Source organism: Nerophis ophidion, linkage group LG14 (genome assembly GCF_033978795.1).
Source record: "Nerophis ophidion isolate RoL-2023_Sa linkage group LG14, RoL_Noph_v1.0, whole genome shotgun sequence".
NCBI classification, from domain to species: Eukaryota; Metazoa; Chordata; class Actinopteri; order Syngnathiformes; family Syngnathidae; genus Nerophis; species Nerophis ophidion.
Window position 1 is genome coordinate 14,225,085 of NC_084624.1, and position 23,309 is coordinate 14,248,393.

Sequence of the window (23,309 nt, forward strand, 5' to 3'; positions counted from 1 at the left end):
CAGGACTAAAAGGCTGAACTGGTAATCAATCAATGTTTATTTTTTTACCCCTAAATCACAAGTGTCTCAAAGGGCTGCACAAGCCACAACGACATCCTCGGTTCAGAGCCCACATAAGGGCAAGGAAAAACTCAACCCAGTGGGATGTCAATGTGAATGACTATGAGCAACCTTGGAGAGGTGCGCAGATTTGGGTGCCCTCTAGGGGAGACCGGATGCAATGGACGTTGAGTGGGTCTAGCATAATATTGGGAAAGTCCAGTCCATAGTAGATCTAACATAGTAGTGAGAGTCCAGTCCATAGTGGGGCCAGCAGGAGACCATCCCGAGCGGAGACGGGTCAGCAGCGCAGAGATGTCCCCAACTGACGCACAGGCGATCGGTCCACCCCCAGGTCCCGACTCTGGACAGCCAGCACTTCATCCATGACCACCGGACCTGTGCCCCACCCCCACAAAGGAGAGGGGGACAGACAAGAAAAGAAAAGCAACGGCAGATCAACTGGTCTAAACAAGGGGTCTATTTAAAGACTAGAGTATACAAATGAGTTTTAAGATGGGACTTGAATGCTTCTACTGAGGTAGCATCTCTAACTGTTACCGGGAGGGCATTCCAAAGTACTGGAGCCCGAATAGAAAACGCTCTATAGCCCGCAGACTTTTTTTGGGCTCTGGGAATCACTGATAAGCCGGAGTTCTTTGAATGCAGATTTCTTGCCGGGACATATGTTACAATACAATCGGCAAGATAGGATGGAGTTAGACCGTGTAGTATTTTATATGTAAGTAGTAAAACCTTAAAGTCGCATCTTAAGTGTAATTTGATCAACCTGTCTTCTTCTTGTCAAAAGTCTAGCAGCCGCATTTTGTTCCAACTATAATCTTCTAATGCTAGACATGGGGAGACCCGAAAATATTACGTTAAAGTAATGGAAACGAAACAGTAATGGGGAGTTAATACTATGTGCTTCAATCAATAAGAAACTTTACTCCACATACAATATTCATCCTTGAATCTCTTGCCATTGTTCTTACCACACTTCACTAAAACCTATTGTAAACATAGAATAGAATAGAACTGACTTTATTGTCATTATCTTTCTGTCTTGCCTCTGGTGAGGGCGGTCACATTTTTTTCCCGCTCCCTCTTCTCCCAGCTTGCTCTCTTTGTTCTTGTCTTGTCTGAACTTTTTTGAAGCCTCTTTCTTCGTGCTGTCCTCAAATCGAAACATCAGACATGGATATGATCAGCTGGACTCTCGACGCAATAGTCAAAATATTTTCGACAAGAAAAAGAGGTTCGGGGGAGCCTGCCTGCCCTGACGGAACCTTTGCTGCGGGGTACGTGAGAGATTCCTGGGATACATGGAGAATCATGTGCCTCTCAGTACTTTCCATCGAGGACGGGGAAGACATCTACCTATTTGGAACCATGATTTCCGGGCGCTTGCTGATTGGACTGGGCATTGCCACTTCCAGTCGGGGCTGGTAGGCGAATTGGAGTGGGTCCAGGTGGGGCTTGATTGTAGGGCGGAGTGGTTCCAAGACCAACCTCTCCATGGTCTTCATTATATGGGAGGGTAGTCGCATGCATTTGCGGTTGGGGACCACGCATGAGGTTTTCCACCGTGTGGGGACTTTCTGCAACCTAAGGCTCATGTTGAAGATGTGCTGGAGCACACCACACAGCTGTAGGGCGCAGGCTTTGAGCACCCTGGGGCTCACACCATCAGGACCCGCGCCCTTGCCTGTGTGTAACTTATTTAGCTGTCTATTCACCTGTTCTGTAGACAAACACACTGGAGGGGGGTCTCAGGTGGTTGGGGAAGGAGGGGTCATCAAGCTGAGGGTGAGGTGTTAAGTGGGGGGAGGTAGTCATTGGAGTTGGGGGGATGGATTGGTTCGCTGAAGTTGTCAGGGGGGCGGCTGGCATGTCTCAGGGGGGTGGGGGGGCGGGGTCAGGAGATTGTCGGTGCAACTGTGTCAAACCTGTTAAAGAACTGGTTTAGCTCATTGGCCCTCTCTTTGTCTCCGTCCACCAACCTGTTAAAGAACTGGTTTAGCTCATTGCCCCTCTCTTTGTCTCCGTCCACCCCTATCCCCCCCAGACGGTTTGAGGCCGGTGACGGTCTGCATACCTCATCAAACCGCCTTCATGTAGTTGTCCTTGAGCTTCCCCCTATAGTTCTCCTTGGCATCCCTGATTTTGGTCTTCAGCAGCACCTGAACTTTTTTCACCTCCTCCCTGTTATCAGCATTGAATGCCCTCATCTTCTCTTTCAGTAGGGCTTTGATGTCCTTGGTCACCAACGGCTTGTTGTTTGGGTAGCAGGTGACCGTCCTTGATGGCACATTTGAGTCTACACAGAAGTTGATATAGTCTGTGATGGACTCTGTGAGCCCATCAATGTCCTCTCCATGAGGCTTCATGAGCACCTTCCAGTCAGGTTCCTCAAAACAGCCCTGTGGTGTCTCTTGGACCCCCCCTCTGACCACCTTCTCACTGTTTTTTTTTGGTCACCGGCTGTCGTTTGACCAGAGGCACATAACAGGGGTTGAGGTAAACAAGGTTGTGGTCCGACCGGCGAAGCTCTGGTAGTGGTATGGAGCTGTACGCATCCTTGATGTTTGCGTACAGCAAGTCCAGGATCTTATTTCCTCTGGTGTGGCAGCTAACATACTGAATTTCCTGTACATTAAAAAAAAACAATCCACATGTTCTTTATCCAGTTGTGAAACTGAATAAGCAGCGTTATCAACAACTGCACAAGCATCTGCAACATTAACTGAATGAAATGGAGAATGGACATTGTAGCTACTTCTGGCCAGTTATTGAGTCTCCTTCTTTGTTGATACCTTCATTAAACGCTGTAAAAACTAAAAATAAGAACATGAAATATATCAATTAATATTTTAGATGACATACTGTACAAAGATTATCTTCTCAATCTTGCGAGAACTCTAAGTATACCATCACGGACCTCTGGCTCTAACTGGTCGAGTGGGTCATTGCATCTGAGTTTTCCAGATCTCCGACTAAGGAACACCAGCTGTTCTCTGACAGCATCTTGCTGTACAAGCTTGAAGAGCAGTATAGCATGTTCGTCTTTCATTCAGGAGGACCCATTTTTGCAAACCCCGGCAGACCGGAAACAGGGACTGAACCAGGCGGGTTATATACTGTACATATTGTTCCACACATTGTTTATACTTCCAAAATGTTCATACCCCTTTTTTTTTATAGCCCACGGTCTTCCCTGGTTGAACACCCTAGATATTGGATACAACCCACACTGGGACACATCGCCTCGTCCCACAAGTGTAGCATCTCCCAGGTCGCTAGAGCAGGAAGCTTGCCACCAAAGCTCCTATCTGCCATCGTTAATGATGCCTGCGCTGGTGCACTTTTGGAAACCTTGCTCCAACTTTTACGTCCTTTTTAGATAATCAAGTTTCTCTTCATTACCATGCTTGAAAAAAACAAAGTTCTGTCCATCTCCAGCAATAAGCTAATGCTAGGGAGTAATACCTAATGTTTTGGGTGGATCTTACAGTTTTATTTGGGACAATTAGCCAACTACTGGTAGGGAAAAGTGTGAATGTTGTCTGTTTATCTGTGTTGGCCCTGCCCAACCAGTCTACATGTGCTTCGTGGACTTGGAGAAGGCATTTGACCGTGTCCCTCGGGAAGTCCTGTCGGGAGTGGTCAGAGAGTATGGGGTATCGGACTGTCTTATTGTGGCGGTCCGCTCCCTGTATGATCAGTGCCTGAGCTCGGTCCGCATTGCCGGCAGTAAGTCGAACACATTTCCAGTGAGGGTTGGACTCCGCCAAGGCTGTCCTTTGTCACCGATTCTGTTCATAACTTTTATGGACAGAATTTCTAGGCGCAGTCAAGGCGTTGAGGGGTTCCAGTTTGGTGACCGCAGGATTAGGTCTCTGCTTTTTGCGGATGATGTGGTCCTGATGGCTTCATCTGACCGGGATCTTTAGCTCTCACTGGATCGGTTCGCAGCCGAGTGTGAAGCGACCGGAATGAGAATCAGCACCTCCAAGTCCGAGTCCATGGTTCTCGCCCGGAAAAGGGTGGAATGCCATCTCCGGGTTGGGGAGGAGACCCTGCCCCAAGTGGAGGAGTTCAAGTACCTAGGAGTCTTGTTCACGAGTGGGGGAAGAGTGGATTGTGAGATCGACAGGCGGATCGGTGCGGCGTCTTCAGTAATGCGGACGTTGTACCGATCCGTTGTGGTGAAGAAGGAGCTGAGCCGGAAGGCAAAGCTCTCAATTTACTGGTCGATCTACGTTCCCATCCTCACCTATGGTCATGAGCTTTGGGTCATGACCGAAAGGACAAGATCACGGGTACAAGCGACCGAAATGAGTTTCCTCCGCCGGGTGGCGGGGCTCTCCCTTAGAGATAGGGTGAGAAGCTCTGCCATCTGGGAGGGACTCAAAGTAAAGCCGCTGCTCCTTCACATCGAGAGGAGCCAGAAGAGGTGGTTCGGGCATCTGGTCAGGATGCCACCCGAACGCCTCCCTAGGGAGGTGTTTAGGGCACGTCCAACCGGTAGGAGGCCACGGGGAAGACCCAGGACACGTTGGGAAGACTATGTCTCCCGGCTGGCCTGGGAACGCCTCGGGATCCCCCGGGAAGAGCTAGACGAAGTGGCTGGGGAGAGGGAAGTCTGGGTTTCCCTGCTTAGGCTGTTGCCCCCACGACCCAACCTCGGATAAGTGGAAGAAGATGGATGGATGGATGGATGGCCCTGCGATGACAGGGTGACTTGTCCAGGGTGTATGCCGCCTTCCGCCCCATTGTAGCTGAAATAGGCACTAGCGCCCCGCCCCCAAAGGGAATAATCAGTAGAAAATGGATGGATGGAGAAATGGATGGATGGATGGTAGGGAGGATCGTAACTGGAATTTTTGCTCTACACAATTAATGACAGCTTGTATGCCAAAAACCTGGTGAGTGGGGACACTCGTGAGTCGAGGTAACGTCGTAGTTTTGTCTTCTGCATTTTGTTCTAAAACTGATGTACTGTACGTACTGAAAGGTGAATATGACCTACCGTCACACCCCAATATAGATAGTTTTGTTGTTGTTTTTTTGGGTAGATGGAGACTTTTGTAAAAACGTTGTGTTTTGTCTGTTGCAGATTTGTAAAGAGATCAACAAAGTGGCAAACATATTGGCAGATTTCATACAAGAAAGAGCAGGTGGGTTCACTAACTACTCACTATTACTACTACTACTACAACCCCAGATGTTTATGTTTCGGATGATTAAGATGTTCAATTTTGTAGGGGATAAAAAACAAAAACATACATGACACAAAACTAAAGTCATTTCAAATGTCAACTTTCTGGCTTTAAGAAACTAAAAAAAAAATCAAGAAACAGTTTAGTTTTTAAATGAAACTAATTAAAAGTTCATAGAATCCCTCAATTCAAGGGAAAACATTATCACCCTGTAATTTTTTTAAATTTGAAAGCTAATACTTGCATCAGATCAGCTGTGTTAATTAGTCTACAGTTAAAAAACTGTGTTCAAACCTTGGGAGAGCTGTTGCACCAGGTGGATTGACATGAATCATGGCTCAATAACAAGAGATGTCAATTGAAACAAAGGAGGGGATAATCAAACTCTTTCAAAAAGGTAAATCATCATGCAGTGTTGCAAAATATGTTGATTGTTAACAACCAGCTATGTATAAAATCTGGACCAAGTACAAATAACATGGGAGGCTGTAAAAGACAAGACTACTGGTACTCTAGAAAAACATCAAAGCCTCAGGACAGAAAACTTAAAAACAATATGTCTTGAAAATGTCATTAGGGCCCGGAGCTGTGCTAGTGGGGTGGCTCAGCTGCGCCCAGCCAGGCATCAACCTCCGGCCCGGCCACCACCTCAGTTGGGGGATAGAAAGAGACTCTTTGGACAATTTAAAGGGGAGGATTCCACCCTCCTCTTGTCCTCCCTCCACCCACCCTAAAGACGGTTCCAGACCGCAAGAAGCGCGTCTGGTAGCCGCTACTTGAGGGGGAGGCTAGGGCCCGGAGCTGTTGTAGTGGGGTGGCTCAGCTGGGGGTTGCGCCTTGGCATGACAAAAAACTATTGGTGGTGGTGGCTGCCTAGCTGGGCGCTGCTGAGCCACCCCACTAGCACAGCTCCGGGCTCTAAATAAAGGAGTCCAAAAGTTAAAGTACCAATGATTGTCACACACACACTAGGTGTGGTGAAATTTGTCCTCTGCATTAGACCCATCCCTTGATCACCCCCTGGGAAGTGAGGGGAGCAGTGGGCAGCAGCGCTTCCGCAACCAGGAATCATTTATGGTGATTTAAACCCCAATTCCAACCCTTGTTGCTGAGTGCCAAGCAGGGAGAAGCAATAGGTCCCATTTTTTTTATAGTCTTTGGTATGACTCGGCCGGGGTTTGAACTCCCAACCTACCGATCTCAGGGCGGACACTCTAAACACTATTCCACTGAGTGCAGTGGGTAGAGTGGTTAAACTAACAGAAAATACAAAAACAAAATGATCGGGACCACAGATCATGACAGAAAACAGAAAATGCACGGCAAAACAAATGAAGAACAAAGGGGCTGAAACTGGAGTCACCATCTGTGACCAAACTGTAGAAATGCAACTCAAAGAAAGGGGATTCAAATACCAAAAAACTAAATGAAAGTGGTAAATAAGACCTAAAAAGAACAAATAAGGATACAATGGGCTAAAGAAAAGCAATCATGGGTATATGGATGACACTAAGTCACATTAAGCAAATCTACATTGGGCAAAGGTAACAATCCTGGAACTTTTGTTTGGTGATGTTCCAATGAGATTTATGAAGACGACTGCCTGAAGAAAACATGCTAACTTCCACAGTCATTGCTGCATGTCAGGTAATTCAAGGACTCAAGGATTCAAGGAGCTTTATTTGTCATATCCGTACACATTTGCACATATACGGTACAAAATTTGGACTCAGGTCCTGACAAAAGTTAAGAAAAACAGTAATAAGTAGGCAATAAAGAAAAACAATAATGAATGTTAAATAGGCAATAACATAATGCACTTAAGAGAAAGGGCCGAGATCGGTTGGCTAAAAACGATGTGTGGAATGATATAGATAAATAAATAACAAATTGTGCAGTCAGTGCGGTGGGGGAAGTAGAGGGACAGAAATATTACCAGAGGGAGACTATGGAGCCGGGGAATAAGCTGTCCCTGAGCCTGGTGGTTTTACTCCTTATGTGTCGCAGTCGCTTGCTTAAGGGTAGAAGTTGATAGAGCTTGTGTGCAAGGTGAGTGGGGTCCTTCATGATGCTGAGGGCCCTCCGCCTGCATCTCTTCGGTCTTTTGTGCAGCCTTCACTAACCTTTTGAAGAGCTATCTACTCCGCTGCTGTGTGACACGGTGATGCCGGTGCAGGCCATGCTCTCCACTACCCAGTTGTAGAAGGTCCTCAGGACTGAGCTCTCAAGTACAGCTCGCTGTAGCTTCCTGAGGAAAGTCGCTGGTGGGCCTTCCTGGTCAGACAGAATGTGTTGATGCTCCAGATTAACACCCAGGTACCTGAAGCTAGAGACTCTTTCAGCTGATCCTTCAATGTACAGAGGAGTCAACCACCATCTCTTCAGTCTTGTTCACATTGATATATAGGTTGTTTTCTCTGCACTACTGCTCTGGGTGTTCAACTTCCTGTCTGTATACGGACTCATTGTTGTTAGTGATGCTTCCCATTACTGCTGTGTCATCCACAAACTTTACTATATGACAGCTGGGGGGGGGGTCTCGCCGAGCAATTGTATGTCAGTATAGTAAACTGGTGAGGGCTCAGCACACATGCCTGGGGAGAGCCATTACTGAGGGTGATGAAGTAGGCACTGTTGTGGATTCTGACAGTCTGAGGTGTATTGGTCAGGAATTCCAGGACCCAGTTCTCCAATGTGAGACTTAGTCCTAGAGAGACAAGCTTCTGCACCAGGGTTTGTGGGACGATGTTTTTTAGGCTATTTAAAAGTCCAGGAAGAGCAGGCGGACGTAAGACTTTCTGCTCCATAGAGGGCTGTGTGGACCATCGATGAGATGGCATCATCAGTGGAGCATTTTTTTTATATAGGTGGACTGATGGGGGTCCACATTGATGTCGATCTCATCCTTGATGTGAGTCAGGACTACTGACTACTGGGGCTGGTGAAACAGGTCGGTCATTCAAGCCTGCCACTGTGGAGCTCTTGTGGACGGGGATAATTGTGGCAGTCTTTAAGCAGGTGGGGTCAGGATACCAGTGACAATGAGGTGTTAAAATGTGTCAGCACCTCAGACAGCTAGTCCAGGACCCAGTTCTCCAGTGTGAGACTTAGTCCTAGAGAGGCAAGCTTCTGCACCAGAGTTTGTGGTATGATAGCTATTTAAAAGTCCAGGAGGAGCATACGGACGTAAGACTTTCTGCTCCAAAGGTGGGTAAGGGCTGTGTGGAGCACTGATGAGATGGCATCATCGGTGGATAATGTTTTTCTATGGGTAGACTGATGGGGGTCCATATTGACGTAGATCTCGTCCTTGATGTGAGTCATGACCAACCTCTTGAAGCACTTCGTGACTACTGGGGTTGGTGCAACAGGTCGGTGGTCATCCAGGCCTGTCACCTTGGAGCTCTTGTGGACGGGGATAATTGTTGCAGTCTTTAAGCAGGTGGGGTCAGGATACCAGTGACAATGAGGTGTTAAAAATGTCTGCCAGTCTGTACAGTGTTACATTGACATTTTTGACACTTTTTTTCTTACTCTATTAATTGAAAATATGTATGGCGATAATGATTACATTTTTTAAGTTGATAATGCATCTTGCCATAGAGCAATAACTGCAAAAACTTAATTTCTCCAGTGCCTTTAACATCATTCAGCCAATTCTGATGAGTGACAAGTTGCTTAGGATGGCTGTCAGTTTATCCATTGCCTCCTGGATCACCTGTTACTTGTCTAACAGTCGCCAGTTTGTGCGACTGGGGAGCTCCCTGTCGGATACTGTGGTCAGTGGTGTAGGTGCTCCACAGGGGACCGTCCTGTCTCCTTTCCTGTTCACCCTGTACACCTCAGACTTCCAGTATAGTTCCAGGTCCTGCCACCTGGAGAAATACTCTGACAATTTTGCTGTGGGTGTATAAGAGAGGGACAGGAATTGGAGTACAGGACACTGATCGCTGACTTTGTGGAGTGGTGTCAGGCGAATTATCTGGTCCTTTACCTGGTGGAGCCCATCAAGATCCAGGGCCGGGAGGTGGCAGTAGTGGGACAGTACAAGTACCTGGGAGTCCACTTGGACAGCAGACTGGACTGGAAGGACAACTGCAAAGCTGTTTACAAAAAGAGCATGAGGTTTTTGCTGAGGAAAAGAGCATGAGCTTTTTGCTGAGGAAGCTTGAGTCCTTTAATGTGTGCAGCAAGCTGTTGGAGATATTTTATCAGTCTGCAAACCACTTTGCAGTGGTTTGTTGGGGCAGCAGCACCAGCAAAAGGGACTCAAACCGGATTGACAAACTGATCCGGAAAGCCAGCCAAACTATTGGCGGCAGTTGGAGGCGTTTCTGTCAGTGAGTAATAAGACACTGGACAAACTGCTGGCCATCATGGACAATCCTGCCCACCCACTCCACCAATCAACTGAAGGACAGCGGAGTTCATACTCCAACAGGCTCCGTCAGCTCTGTTCCCACAGTGTTTGATTCAAGAACTCCTTCATTCCACACTCCATCCAGCTGAATAATCACTCGCCATCATCAATCAGACAAAGATGGAGCATGATTAATGAAGAGTACTGTTTGTCACTGGTTAAGTCCATTCTTCAGAGACTGCAAGCTGTTATAAAAGCCAGAGTTGCTGCAAAAACATTACTAGTGATGTGTTGTAGCTTTTTGTTTGTTTGGTTTTCATGATTCCATATTTCCTCAGAATTGAGTGATTCCATTCGTTTTTTTTCAGCAGGAAACCGATGGTTTGTACAGTCCAGGTAGAGAACGAGACTCTGTCCCAGGTGGAGGAGTTTAAGTATCTCGGGGTCTTGTTCATGAGCGAGGGAAAGATGGAGAAGGAAATCAGCCGGAGAATCGGAGCAGCTCTGCCGCACTGTTGTGACGAAGCGAGAGCTGGCCAGAAGGCAAAGCTCTCGTTCTACCGAGCTATCTACATTCCCACTCTCACCTATGGTCATGAAATGTGGATCATGACCGAAAGAGTCAGATCTCGGGTACAAGCGGCCGAAATGAGTTTTCTCAGAAGGGTGGCTGGCATCTCCCTTGGAGATAGGGTGAGAAGTTCAGTTACCCGAGAGAGACTCGGAGTAGAGCCACTGCTCCTCCGCTTGGAAAGGAGCCAGCTTAGGTGGTTCGGGCATCTCGTGCAGATGCCTCACGAGGGTCTCCCTAGGGAGGTCCTGGGAGGAGACTTCGCGGCAGGCCAAGGACCAGATGGGGGGATTACATCTCCTCTCTGGCCTGGGAACGCTTCAGGATCCCCCAGGAAGAAGTTGCTGCTGTTGCTCTGGAGAGGGAAGTCTGGGGGTCTCAGCTGGAGCTGTTGTCCCCCGCGACCCGATTCCGGATAAGATGTTGAAGGTGGCTGAATGGATGGATGAGTGATTCCATTTTTTTTTACTCTGCTTAACCTAAAAATCAAACTGTTTTTAACTACCACAATTGACCTTCGTTTTTTTTTTTTTTGGAGTGCTTTAAAGCCATAAAGTTGCCATTTGATAAAACTGTACTTTTGTGTCATGTCGGTGATCAAGTCTAGTGATTCCAGGGGTTTGTATTACTTAGACATTGTCACTTTGACAAAGTATTCACAACTTTTTAAACGTTCTTACGCTAGACCCTCATTTCTAACAATAAACTAAGCCTAATATTGCTTCACTAAGTATTGTCTGCCTATTTGCTCAAAAATAGCTGTTTTTTTTTGGTCATGTACATAAAGTACACTTTGTCTCAATGCTTTTTCCAGAGAAGTTCCTGAGTGACGGAGACATCGGTGTGGACATCGGTGTGACTGCTGCCCCGGTCATCACTGCCAAATACATAGAATCGTACCACAAGGTAAACCACGTCTGTCAATTCTTATTCACTCACAGCAAAACTAGAACAGCACTAGTCAGCCCGGTGGAAGAGGGGTTAGTGCATCTGCCAAAGGTCCTGAGCAGTCCTGGGTTCAATCCCGGGCTCAGGATCTTTCTGTGTGGAGTTTGCATGTTCCCCCCGTGACTGCGTGGGTTCCCTCCGTGTACTCCGGCTTCCTCCCACCTCCAAAGACATGCACCTGGGGGTAGGTTGATTAGCAACACTAAATTGGCCCTAGTGTGTGAGTGTGAGTGTGAATGTTGTCTATCTGTGTTGGCCATGCGATGAGGTGGCGACTAGTCCAGGGTGTACCCCGCCTACCGCCCGAATGCAGCTGAGATAGACGCCAGCGACCCCAAAAGGCACAAACGGTAGAAAATGGATGGATGGATGGAATTTTTATTCACTGCATCTGCAAGATGAAAGGCTTCACGATCGGTTTCTCAGGGAATGTAATTGACCTTACAAGTAGACCTTTACCCTGATTTCCTCAAGACGGCGGTGACAGAGGGGTTAGTGCATGTGCCACACAATACGAAGGTCCTGAGTAGTCCTGGGTTCAATCCCAGGCTCGGGATCTTTCTGTGTGGAGTTTGCATGTTCTCCCCTAGAATGCGTGGGTTCCCCCGGGTACTCCGGCTTCCTCCCACCTCCAAAAACATGCACCTGGGGATAGCTTGATTGGCAATACTAAGTGTGAATGTTGTCTGTCTATCTGTGTTGGCCCTGCGATGAGATTGTGACTTGTCCAGGGTGTACCCCGCCATCCGCCCGATTGTAGCTGAGATAGGCACTAGCGACCCCAAAATGGATGGATGGATGGATGGATGGGCTCACTGTTTCTATTCTAGTCAATGTGTCAATTGTCACCATGGATGGACGCTGTACGCACTGCCATGGCGTATGCACCGCTCCGCCTTGTGGTAAATACAGTTAGGGGTTTTATTTTTGCTGGCCGCTGCAGCACGGCAAATGAATTTTAGCAAAAAAATCAGCTTGTTTTTGTCTGAAACGGCTGTCAAAGTGCCCCAATTTCTCGGATTCTATTCTCAGCCATCCATATTTCAGGTAAGGGGCATGATTTATGGTCTACAATAAACTTGCAGGGATGCAAGGTGGCAGCATTGTAGGCAAACATAGCCACATCTGGAATTGCTCTTCTAAATAGTCTGTCTGCGTTAGCGTTTATAATAACAATATCACTGTAGTGGCATAAAAGACTGAAAGTGATTGTTCCTATAACCCCTTTGTTTCAAATGTTTGTTCCACTTGGGGCGCGGGCATCTTGTTTGACTCACACCTTTTACACAGCCTTCCTTGTCACGTATTCTTCCTTTCCCCGCTTTCCCTCCACTAATTCAAACTGATCCAGCAGCGATATTGAAGATGGTTTTATTTACAATTATTAAGGAACAGAATACTCGGGAAACAAAATAACTGGTAGCTTTATAAAGCCGAGGTCTACAGACAGGTGAGGTCTACAGACAGGTGAGGTCAAAGACGGTATGCTGGTGCCCGACTGCCAAACACGCGCCCAGCGCGCTCCTGCCCCTTACGGGCCTGCGTGGGAACTTTTCACCACCTGCAAAGGGTGCACACTGACATACACGCATGAATCACTCCAAAACAATAAAATAAACATAAATTCAAGTATGGCCCTCTATTTGGCTCCTACAATCACTAACACTTGGCTAATGTTCAAGTGTTAGTGTCAGTAAATAGAGTACTTACTATTGGCGCTTATTGAATGTTTATTTATCAGATTTTATGGGCGGAATAGTGGAGCTCCTAGTGGCTCTGCTGTAGGGGGACTTTTATGTATCAATCATCAATCAGTGTTTATTCATCCATCCATCCATTTTCTACCACTTATTCCCTTTCGGGGTCGCGGGGGGCGCTACCGCCTATCTCAGCTACAATCGGGCGGAAGGCGGGGTACACCCTGGACAAGTCGCCACCTCATCGCAGGGCCAACACAGATAGACAGACAACATTCACACTCACATTCCCACATTAGGGCCAATTTTAGTGTTGCCAATCAAGCTATCCCCAGGTGCATGTCTTTGGAAGTGGGAGGAAGCCGGAGTACCCGGAGGGAACCCACGCATTCACGGGGAGAACATGCAAACTCCACACAGAAAGATCCCAAGCCTGGATTTGAACCCAGGACTGCAGGAACTTCTTATTGTGAGGCAGACGCACTAACCCCTCTGCCACCGTGAAGCCCGTGTTTATTCATATAGCCCTAAATCACAAGTGTCTCAAAGGGCTGCACAAGCCACAACGACATCCACGGATCAGCGCCCACATAAGGGCAAGGAAAAACTCACAACCCAGTGGGACCACCATCAACCTGTGAATGTGGAGTGAATGAACGATGGCTTCTCAGTTCTCTGTGAAAGCGTTTTAGTGTCTAGAAAAAAGCGCTATATACATTTAATCCATTATTATTATTGTTATTATACAGTAGTTTAGCCAATGGTAAATAATGGATGTAATTTTTTTTTTTTTTTTAAAGTCACTTCCGTGTAGGTCACTCTCCTCTCTGAGCTGCAACCTTATCGTGGTAGAGGAGTTTGCGTGTCCCAATGATCCTAGGAGCTATGTTGTCCGGGGGCATAAAGCAAGGCAAACAGGTTCTAGGTGAGGGATCAGACAAAGAGCAGCTCGAAGACCTTTATGAAGATGAAAAATCATGGACCCAGATTTCCCTCGCCCGGACGCGGGTCACCGGGGCCCCCCTCTGGAGCCAGGCCCGGAGGTGGGGCTCGATGGCGAGCGCCTGGTGGCCGGGCCTGTTCCCATGGGGCCCGGCCGGGCACAGCCCGAAGAGGCAACGTGGGTCCCCCCTCCAATGGGCTCATTACCCATAGCAGGGGCCATAGAGGTCGGGTGCATTGTGAGCTGGGCGTCAGCTGAAGGCAGGGCACTTGGCGGTCCGATCCTCGGCTACAGAAGCTAACTCTTGGGACGTGGAACGTCACCTCACTGGGGGGGAAAGAGCCTGAGCTAGTGCGCGAAGTCGAGAAATTCCGGCTGGATATAGTCGGACTCACTTCGACGCACAGCAAGGGCTCTGGAACCACTTCTCTCGAGAGGGATTGGACCCTCTTCCACTCTGGCGTTGCCGGCAGTGAGAGGCGACGGGCTGGGGTGGCAATTCTTGTTTCCCCCCGGCTCAAAGCCTGTATGTTGGAGTTCAACCCGGTGGACGAAAGGGTAGCCTCCCTCCGCCTTCGGGTGGGGGGACGGGTCCTGACTGTTGTTTGTGCTTATGCACAAACAGCAGTTCAGAGTACCCACCCTTTTTGGGAACACTCGAGGGAGTACTGGAAAGTGCTCCCCCGGGTGATTCCCTTGTCCTACTGGGAGACTTCAACGCTCACGTTGGCAACGACAGTGAAACCTGGAGAGGCGTGATTGGGAAGAATGGCCGCCCGGATCTGAACCCGAGTGGTGTTTTGTTATTGGACTTTTGTGCTCGTCACAGTTTGTCCATAACAAACACCATGTTCAAACATAAGGGTGTCCATATGTGCACTTGGCACCAGGACACCCTAGGCCGCAGTTCCATGATCGACTTTGTAGTTGTGTCATCAGATTTGCGGCCTCATGTTTTGGACACTCGGGTGAAGAGAGGGGCGGAGCTTTCTACCGATCACCACCTGGTGGTGAGTTGGCTGCGATGGTGGGGGAAAATGCCGGACAGACCTGGGAGGCCCAAACGCATTGTGAGGGTCTGCTGGGAACGTCTGGCAGAGTCTCCTGTCAGACAAAGTTTCAATTCCCACCTCCGGAAGAACTTTGAACATGTCACGAGGGAGGTGCTGGACATTGAGTCCTAGTGGACCATGTTCCGCACCTCTATTGTCGAGGCGGCAGATCGGAGCTATGGCCGCAAGGTAGTTGGTGCCTGTCGGGGCGGCAATCCTAAAACCCCTTGGTGGACACCAGCGGTGAGGGATGCCGTCAAGCTGAAGAAGGAGTCCTATCGGGTCCTTTTGGCTCATAGGACTCCGGAAGCGGTGGACAGGTACCGACAGGCCGAGCGGTGTGCAGCTTCAGCGGTCGCGGAGGCAAAAACTCGGACATGGGAAGAGTTCGGGGAAGCCATGGAAAACGACTTCCGGACGGCTTCGAAGCGATTCTGGACCACCGTCCGCCGCCTCAGGAAGGGAAAGCAGTGCACTATCAACACCGTGTATGGTGCGGATGGTGTTCTGCTGACCTCGACTGCGGATGTTGTGGATAGGTGGAAGGAATACTTCGAAGACCTCCTCAATCCCACCAACACGTCTTCCTATGAGGAAGCAGTGCCTGGGGAATCTGTGGTGGACTCTCCTATTTCTGGGGCTGAGGTCGCTGAGGTAGTTAAAAAGCTCCTCGGTGGCAAGGCCCCAGGGGTGGACGAGATCCGCCCGGAGTTCCTTAAGGCTCTGGATGCTGTGGGGCTGTCTTGGTTGACAAGACTTTGCAGCATCGCGTGGACATCGGGGTCGGTACCTCTGGATTGGCAGACCGGGGTGGTGGTTCCTCTCTTTAAGAAGGGGGACCGGAGGATGTGTTCCAACTATCGTGGGATCACACTCCTCAGCCTTCCCGGTAAGGTTTATTCAGGTATACTGGAGAGGAGGCTACGTCGGATAGTCGAACCTCGAATTCAGGAGGAACAGTGTGGTTTTCGTCCTGGTCGTGGAACTGTGGACCAGCTCTATACTCTCGGCAGGGTTCTTGAGGGTGCATGGGAGTTTGCCCAACCAGTCTACATGTGCTTTGTGGACTTGGAGAAGGCATTCGACCGTGTCCCTCAGGAAGTCCTGTGGGGAGTGCTCAGAGAGTATGGGGTATCGGACTGTCTTATTGTGGCGGTCCGTTCCCTGTACGATCAGTGCCAGAGCTTGGTTCGCATTGCCGGCAGTAAGTCGAACACATTTCCAGTGAGGGTTGGACTCCGCCAAGGCTGTCCTTTGTCACCGATTCTGTTCATAACTTTTATGGACAGAATTTCTAGGCGCAGTCAAGGCGTTGAGGGCTTCCGGTTTGGTAACCGCAGGATTAGGTCTCTGCTTTTTGCAGATGATGTGGTCCTGATGGTTTCATCTGACTGGGATCTTCAGCTCTCGCTGGATCGGTTCGCAGCCGAGTGTGAAGCGACCGGAATGAGAATCAGCACCTCCAAGTCCGAGTCCATGGTTCTCGCCCGGAAAAGGGTGGAGTGCCATCTCCAGGTTGGGGAGGAGACCCTTCCCCAAGTGGAGGAGTTCAAGTACCTAGGAGTCTTGTTCACGAGTGAAGGAAGAGTGGATCGTGAGATCGACAGGCGGATCGGTGCGGCGTCTTCAGTAATGCGGACGTTGTACCGATCCGTTGTGGTGAAGAAGGAGCTGAGCCGGAAGGCAAAGCTCTCAATTTACCGGTTGATCTACGTTCCCATCCTCACCTATGGTCATGAGCTTTGGGTCATGACCGAAAGGATAAGATCGCGGGTACAAGCGGCCGAAATGAGTTTCCTCCGCCGTGTGGTGGGGCTCTCCCTTAGAGATAGGGTGAGAAGCTCTGCCATCCGGGAGGGACTCAAAGTAAAGCCGCTGCTCCTTCACATCGAGAGGAGCCAGATGAGGTGGTTCGGGACGAAGTGGCTGGGGAGAGGGAAGTCTGGGTTTCCCTGCTTAGGCTGTTGCCCCCGCGACCCGACCTCGGATAAGCGGAATATGATGGATGGATGGATGTAATCATAAAAATACCTAAAATTCCAATTTTGGAAACTAAATCTAAAACGTATATAAATTGTCTAGTTGTTATGGAATATTTGCTTTAAGTTATACATATTAAGAAATAGTTCCAGGAACACAGTGTCCAGTATTGTACTCATTATCGGCAGTCACTCGAACGAGTATGACGATCCTCCTGGTAGGGGTGTATCCCTTTATGGAGGATGCCTGTGCGTAAATTTGTTTAACGTGGGGAGACTGGTGCACAGTCAGTCACCACACGATCCTTGACAGAATCGGGTCAGGGTCCAGTGGCAGGGAGTCCAAGTGGACTGGGGACCCTTTTCTTCCGCCATCGCAGCCGTTGCGGTAGTTCTTACATCTACCGTCTTTCGCCGACTCTGCCGTTGAGGTCTTCACCGTATCCCTGGCTAGGGGGCAGTCAGGTATTAGGCCTTTGCCAAGGGCTACCTGGGGTAACAGTAGTAAAGGGGTTAACTTCCTAGTGCCCCAAGACACCATAGAGAAGCCTCCACTGCCGGATAGACTTTGACGTCATGCCCAGGGCAAAAAGTATTGTACGATGACAGCTAAACACAATGTATCGCATTTTCTTTTATACATGTATCATTTAATATCAAACACAACGTCAACGCCTAATTTGTGCTTTTCATCAATCTTCCAGGGGTTTACGAACTATAAAAACACGTCTTCAGTCATCGAGGAGTCTGCTTTCAACCCAAGTCAGCTGACTGATAACAGGATGCTCTACTTTTGGATCTCAGGTCAGAATTTACCGTCATATAATACAAAAAGTATTTAATCCCTGCTGGTTTACCATCCATCCATTCATTTTCTTCCGCTTATCCGAGGTCGGGTCGAGGGGGCAGCAGCCTCTCCCCAGCCACTTCCTACAGCTCCTCCCGGGGGATCCCGAGGCGTTCCCGGGCCAGCCGGGAGACATAATCTTCCCAACGTGTCCTGGGTCTTCCCCGTGGCCTCCTGCCGGTCGGACGTGCCCTAAACACCTCCCTAGGGAGGCGTTCGGGTGCCCGAACCACCTCATCTGGCTCCTCTCGATGTAGAGGAACAGCAGCTTTACTCTGAGTTCCTCCCGGATGACAGAGATTCTCACCCTTTCTCTAAGGGTGAGAAGCTCCACTTCCACCCGGTGGAGGAAACTCATTTCACCCGCTTGTACCCGTGATCTTGTCCTTTCGGTCATAACCCAAAGCTCATGACTATAGGTGAGGACGGGAACGTAGATCGACCGGTAAATTGAGAGCTTTGCCTTCCGGCTCAGCTCCTTCTTCACCACAACGAATCGATACAGCGTCCGCATTACTGAAGACGCCGCACCGGTCCGCCTGTCGATCTCATGATCCGCTCTTCCCCCACTCGTGAACAAGACTCCGAGGTACTTGAACTCCTCCACTTGGGGCAGGGTCTCCTCCCCAACCTGGAGATGGCACTCCACCCGGTTGAAGATGGATGGATAGAAGATTCTATAAACTTCTAGAAAATGAAGTTCAGCTACGTAGCTTAGCTACATGTCGCTTATTACTGCCCTTTACTGCAAATCCTCTTTGAATCTCGCTGTCACAAAAAAAGCTGCTTGCTCTAACTGGATATGTTAAGACACAAATCAGCCAAAATGCTGGTTTAAAAATGTGACACAAACTAATTTTTACTCCTTTCAGGATTTGACTGCTTGTGACTATTAACGACACATTTGATTTAGCATGTGAAATTATTATGAATACACTGGGCAACTACTAATACTCAGAAACCTGTTTTCACGCCTAGACCAGGTCTTAAGGCCGATGATGACAGCTGCCCACCAAGATGGTCGCTTCGAGCTCCATGTCACCGGAAAAGACTTGAAGGTAAATGTTGCAAGTACCAGCTGGCCCCATATAAACCGTTTATATCTCAGTCTTGCTCGGCAGAAAGAGGAAGTTCGCTAAGCAGACCACGCAGAGAACAGTGACATACTTGCCAACCCTCCCGATTTTCCCGGGAGCCTCCTGAATTTCAGTTCCCCTCCCGAAAATCTCCCGGGGCAACCATTCTCCCGATTTACACCCGGACAACAATATTGGGGGCGTGCCTTAAAGGCACTGCCTTTAACGTCCGCTACAACCTGTCACCACGTCCGCTTTTCCGCCGATCAAACAGCGTGCCGGCCCAGTCACACATTACATGTGTCAAGACGGGGGGGTTTACGCAGCTGGCTGCCGGGTTTGTTCTCCCGGGATGCAAACGGACTACTCTGGACCAGGCGTGAAGGTAGGAACATTTTTAATTAATCTTTATCAAAATAGGAACAAACAAAATAGGCACACAAGGCAAAAACACAACTTAGACAGAACTATGGACAAGAAACAGGAGCGGCATAGCTCGGTTGGTAGAGTGGCCGTGCCAGCAACTTGAGGGTTCCAGGTTCCATACCCACTTCCGCCATCCTAGTCACTGATGTTGTGTCCTTGGGCATGACACTTTACCCACCTGCTCCCAGTTCCACTCACACTGGTTTAAATGTAACTTAGATCTTGGGTTTCACTATGTAAAGCGCTTTGAGTCGCTAGAGAAAAGCGCTATATAAAAATAATTCACTTCAATTCACTTCACAAACCAAACTCACTAAACTGTGGCATGAATAAACAAACCTTACTTGGCATGAACAGAGCAGCGTGAACTAATCATGAAAGGAGCAGCATGAACTATGGCATGAAAACTAGAAACGTCGCCAGACCGACTGACTGGCAAGGGCGGTCTAAATAGTCTCATGATTATAATAATAATAATAATGATGGATTACATTTATATCGCGCTTTTCTATTGTTAGATACTCAAAGCCCTCACAGAGAAGTGGGAACCCATGATCCATTCACACCTGGTGGTGGTAAGCTACATCTGTAGCCACAGTTTCCCTTGGTGTAGACTGACGGAAGCGTGGCTGCCAGTATGCGCCTACAGCCCCTCCGACCACCACCTATCATTTATTCATCATTCATTCACCAGTGTGAGCGGCACCGGGGGCAAAGGGTGAAGTGTCCTGCCCAAAGACACAACGGCAGCGATTTTTTGGATGTCAATAGGTGGGGAAACGAACCTGCAACCCTCAGGTTTCTGGCCGGCCGCTCTACCCACTACGCCATGCCGTGATTAGAGCCAGGTGAGCGTCAGGTGAAAATCATAAGTCACCATGGCAACCAAAACAATCAAGAGTGCACCAAAAAACAGGAACTAATGGAGTTCAAAACAATGGAAAATAACAAAAACCTAATCCAGACCACTGAACAAGACAAAATGCGGTTTTGACACACACATAAGTGAATGCAAGCCCTACTTGGTCAACTGCCATACAGGTCATACTGAGGGTGGCCGTATAAACAACTTTAACACTGTTACAAATATGCGCCACACTGTGAACCCACAGCAAACAAGAATGACAAACACATTTCGGGAAAACATCCGCACCGTAACACAACATAAACACAACAGAACAAATACCCAAAACCCCTTGCAGCAAAAACTCTTCCGGGACGCTACAATATACACCCCCCGCTACCACCAAACTCCGCCTACCATCCCCCGAATTCAGAGGTTGGCAAGTATGCTGGGGGTTGCAGGGGGCTGAAACCTATCCCAGTTGCACGGGTACGCTCTGGACAAGTCTTTAGCTCATTGCTGGGCTAACACATAACATCATTTGAAATGAACAAACAATACAAAAAAAAATGGTTACCACAGATATATCTCAGAATTCTCTGTGTGTGTAATTTCAGGAGGATTTCAACACAAATTTCTCCGCAACCATGCCTGATTTTATCCGAAAGGTAAAGCAACAATGCCAGAGGCAACACATCCTTGAACAATTACATACATATTGGTTTTGTATCACCTGTTTTTCAAGTGCCTTGTAGAAACGGGTCATCCAGATCTTCACGTGTGGAGTTCTTCAGTTCCCGACATAAACACGTCCTCCTTCGGCACAACCGTCAGGGCGGAGGCCTCTGGTTGCCTGCGGTGTGACGGTCAAGACACACTCCTCTTCCAAACTGTAAGACCTGGCTGAAAATACTCTAATGTATTTGTACATATTCAAAATATTGTTGCACTCCTTAACATCTGAATGACTAGTTAAATTTTCACTTCTTTCAGTAGCAATTATTGTTTGTAGTCAAGTCACATGTTAAGAAATGTAAAAGGCACTCTTGTTGTGATTCTTTGCGGAATTTGTCCAAGTTTAATGCGGTTTCTGTTTTTATATGCAGTTCATCACCACAAATGTCAGCGCTTCTTACGCCAAAAAACACCTCTTACTGCACAGCAAACCTGCAGAGTAAGACACTTTTCATCCATTCTTAGAGGACGTGAACTGTGATGTACGAATGTGTGTGTGCATGCATATATATATATATATATATATATATATATATCTTCTTCTTCCGCTTATGCGAGGTCGGGTCACGGGGGCAACAGCCTAAGCAGGGAAACCCAGACTTCCCTTTCCCCAGCCACTTCGTCTAGCTCTTCCCGGGGGATCCCGAGGCGTTCCCAGGCAAGCCGGGAGACATAGTCTTCCCAACGTGTCCTGGGTCTTCGCCGTGGCCTCCTACCGGTTGGACGTGCCCTAAACACCTCCCTAGGGAGGCGTTCGGGTAGCATCCTGACCAGATGCCCGAAACACTTCATCTGGCTCCTCTCGATGTGAAGGAGCAGCGGCTTTACTTTGAGTTCCTCCCGGATGGCAGAGCTTCTCACCCTATCTCTAAGGGAGAGCCGCGCCACCCGGCGGAGGAAACTCATTTCGGCCGTGTACCCGTGATCTTATGCTTTCGGTCATGACCCAAAGCTCATGACCATAGGTGAGGATGGGAACGTAGATCGACCGGTAAATTGAGAGTTTTGCCTTGCGGCTCAGCTCCTTCTTCACCACAACGGATCGGTACAACGTCCGCATTACTGAAGACGCCGCACCGATCCGCCTGTCGATCTCACGATCCACTCTTCCCCCACTCGTGAACAAGACTCCTAGGTACTTGAACTCCTCCACTTGGGGCAGGGTCTCCTCCCCAACGCGGAGCACTCCACCCTTTTCCAAGGCGAGAACCATGGACTCGGACTTGGAGGGGCTGACTCTCATCTCAGTCGCGAACTGATCCAGTGAGAGCTGAAGATCCTGGGCAGATGAAGCCATCAGGACCACATCATCTGCAAAAAGCTGAGACCTAATCCTGCGGTCACCAAACCGGAACCCCTCAACGCCTTGACTGCGCCTAGAAATTCTGTCCATAAAAGTTATGAACGGAATCGGTGACAAACGTGTCCGACTTACTGCCGGCAATGCAGACCAAGCTCTGACACTGATCATACAGGGAGCGGACCGCCACAATAAGACAGTCCGATACCCCATACTCTCTGAGCACTCCCCACAGGACTTCCTGAGGGACACGGTCGAATGCCTTCTCCAAGTCCACAAAGCACATGTATATATATATATACTGTATATATATATATATATATATATATATGTGTATATATATATATATAAATATATATATATATATACACATATATATATATATATATATATATATCATACTTGCCAACCCTCCCGAATTTCAGTGCCCCAACCATTCTCCCGATTTCCACCTGGACAAAAATATTGGGGGCGTGCCTTGAAGGCACTGCCTTTAGCGTCCTCTACAACCTGTCGTCACGTCCGCTTTTCCTCCATACAAACAGCGTGCCGGCCCAGTCACATAATATATGTGGCTTTTACACACATATAAGTGAATGCATCGCATACTTGGTCAACAGCCATACAGGTCACACTGAGGGTGGCCGTATAAACAACTGTTACAAATACACGCCACACTGTGAACCCACACCAAACGAGAATGACAAACACATTTCGGGAGAACATCCGCACCGTAACACATCATAAACACAACTGAACAAAATACCCAGAACCTCTTGCAGCACTTACTCTTCCGGGACGCTACGATATACACCCCCAGTTACCACCAAACCCCGCCCACCTCAACCCTCCCACCGCATCTCCCAAATTCGGAGTCCTCACGTATGATATATATATATATATATATATATATATATATATATATATATATATATATATACATATATATATATATATATATATGTATTGTATTTTTCAGAGTATAAGTCGCACCTGCCGAAAATGCATAATAAAGAATTAAAAAAAAACATATATAAGTCGCACTGGAGTATAAGTCACATTTTTGGGGGGAAATTTATTTGATAAAACCCAACACCAAGAATAGACATTTGAAAGGCAATTTAAAATAAATAAAGAATAGTGAACAACAGGCTGAATAAGTGTACGTCATATGAGGCATAAATAACCAACTGAGAAGGTGCCTGGTATGTTAACATAACATATTATCGTAGGAGTCATTCAAATAACTTTAACATAAGAACATGCAATA

General features: G+C 48.1%; 1 protein-coding gene across 1 annotated transcript in view; it reads left to right on the top strand.

Moving 5' to 3' along the window:
* cetp (cholesteryl ester transfer protein, plasma) overlaps positions 1 to 23,309 on the top strand; it is a 59,144-nt gene that overhangs the window by 17,591 nt on the left and 18,244 nt on the right. Inside the window, exons 8-14 of the mRNA XM_061919902.1 lie at positions 5,159 to 5,219; positions 11,007 to 11,098; positions 17,516 to 17,615; positions 18,637 to 18,716; positions 20,622 to 20,672; positions 20,750 to 20,896; positions 21,111 to 21,178. Of these exons, the coding sequence (XP_061775886.1) occupies positions 5,159 to 5,219; positions 11,007 to 11,098; positions 17,516 to 17,615; positions 18,637 to 18,716; positions 20,622 to 20,672; positions 20,750 to 20,896; positions 21,111 to 21,178 (599 nt within the window). The remainder of the gene's footprint in view (positions 1 to 5,158; positions 5,220 to 11,006; positions 11,099 to 17,515; positions 17,616 to 18,636; positions 18,717 to 20,621; positions 20,673 to 20,749; positions 20,897 to 21,110; positions 21,179 to 23,309) is intronic.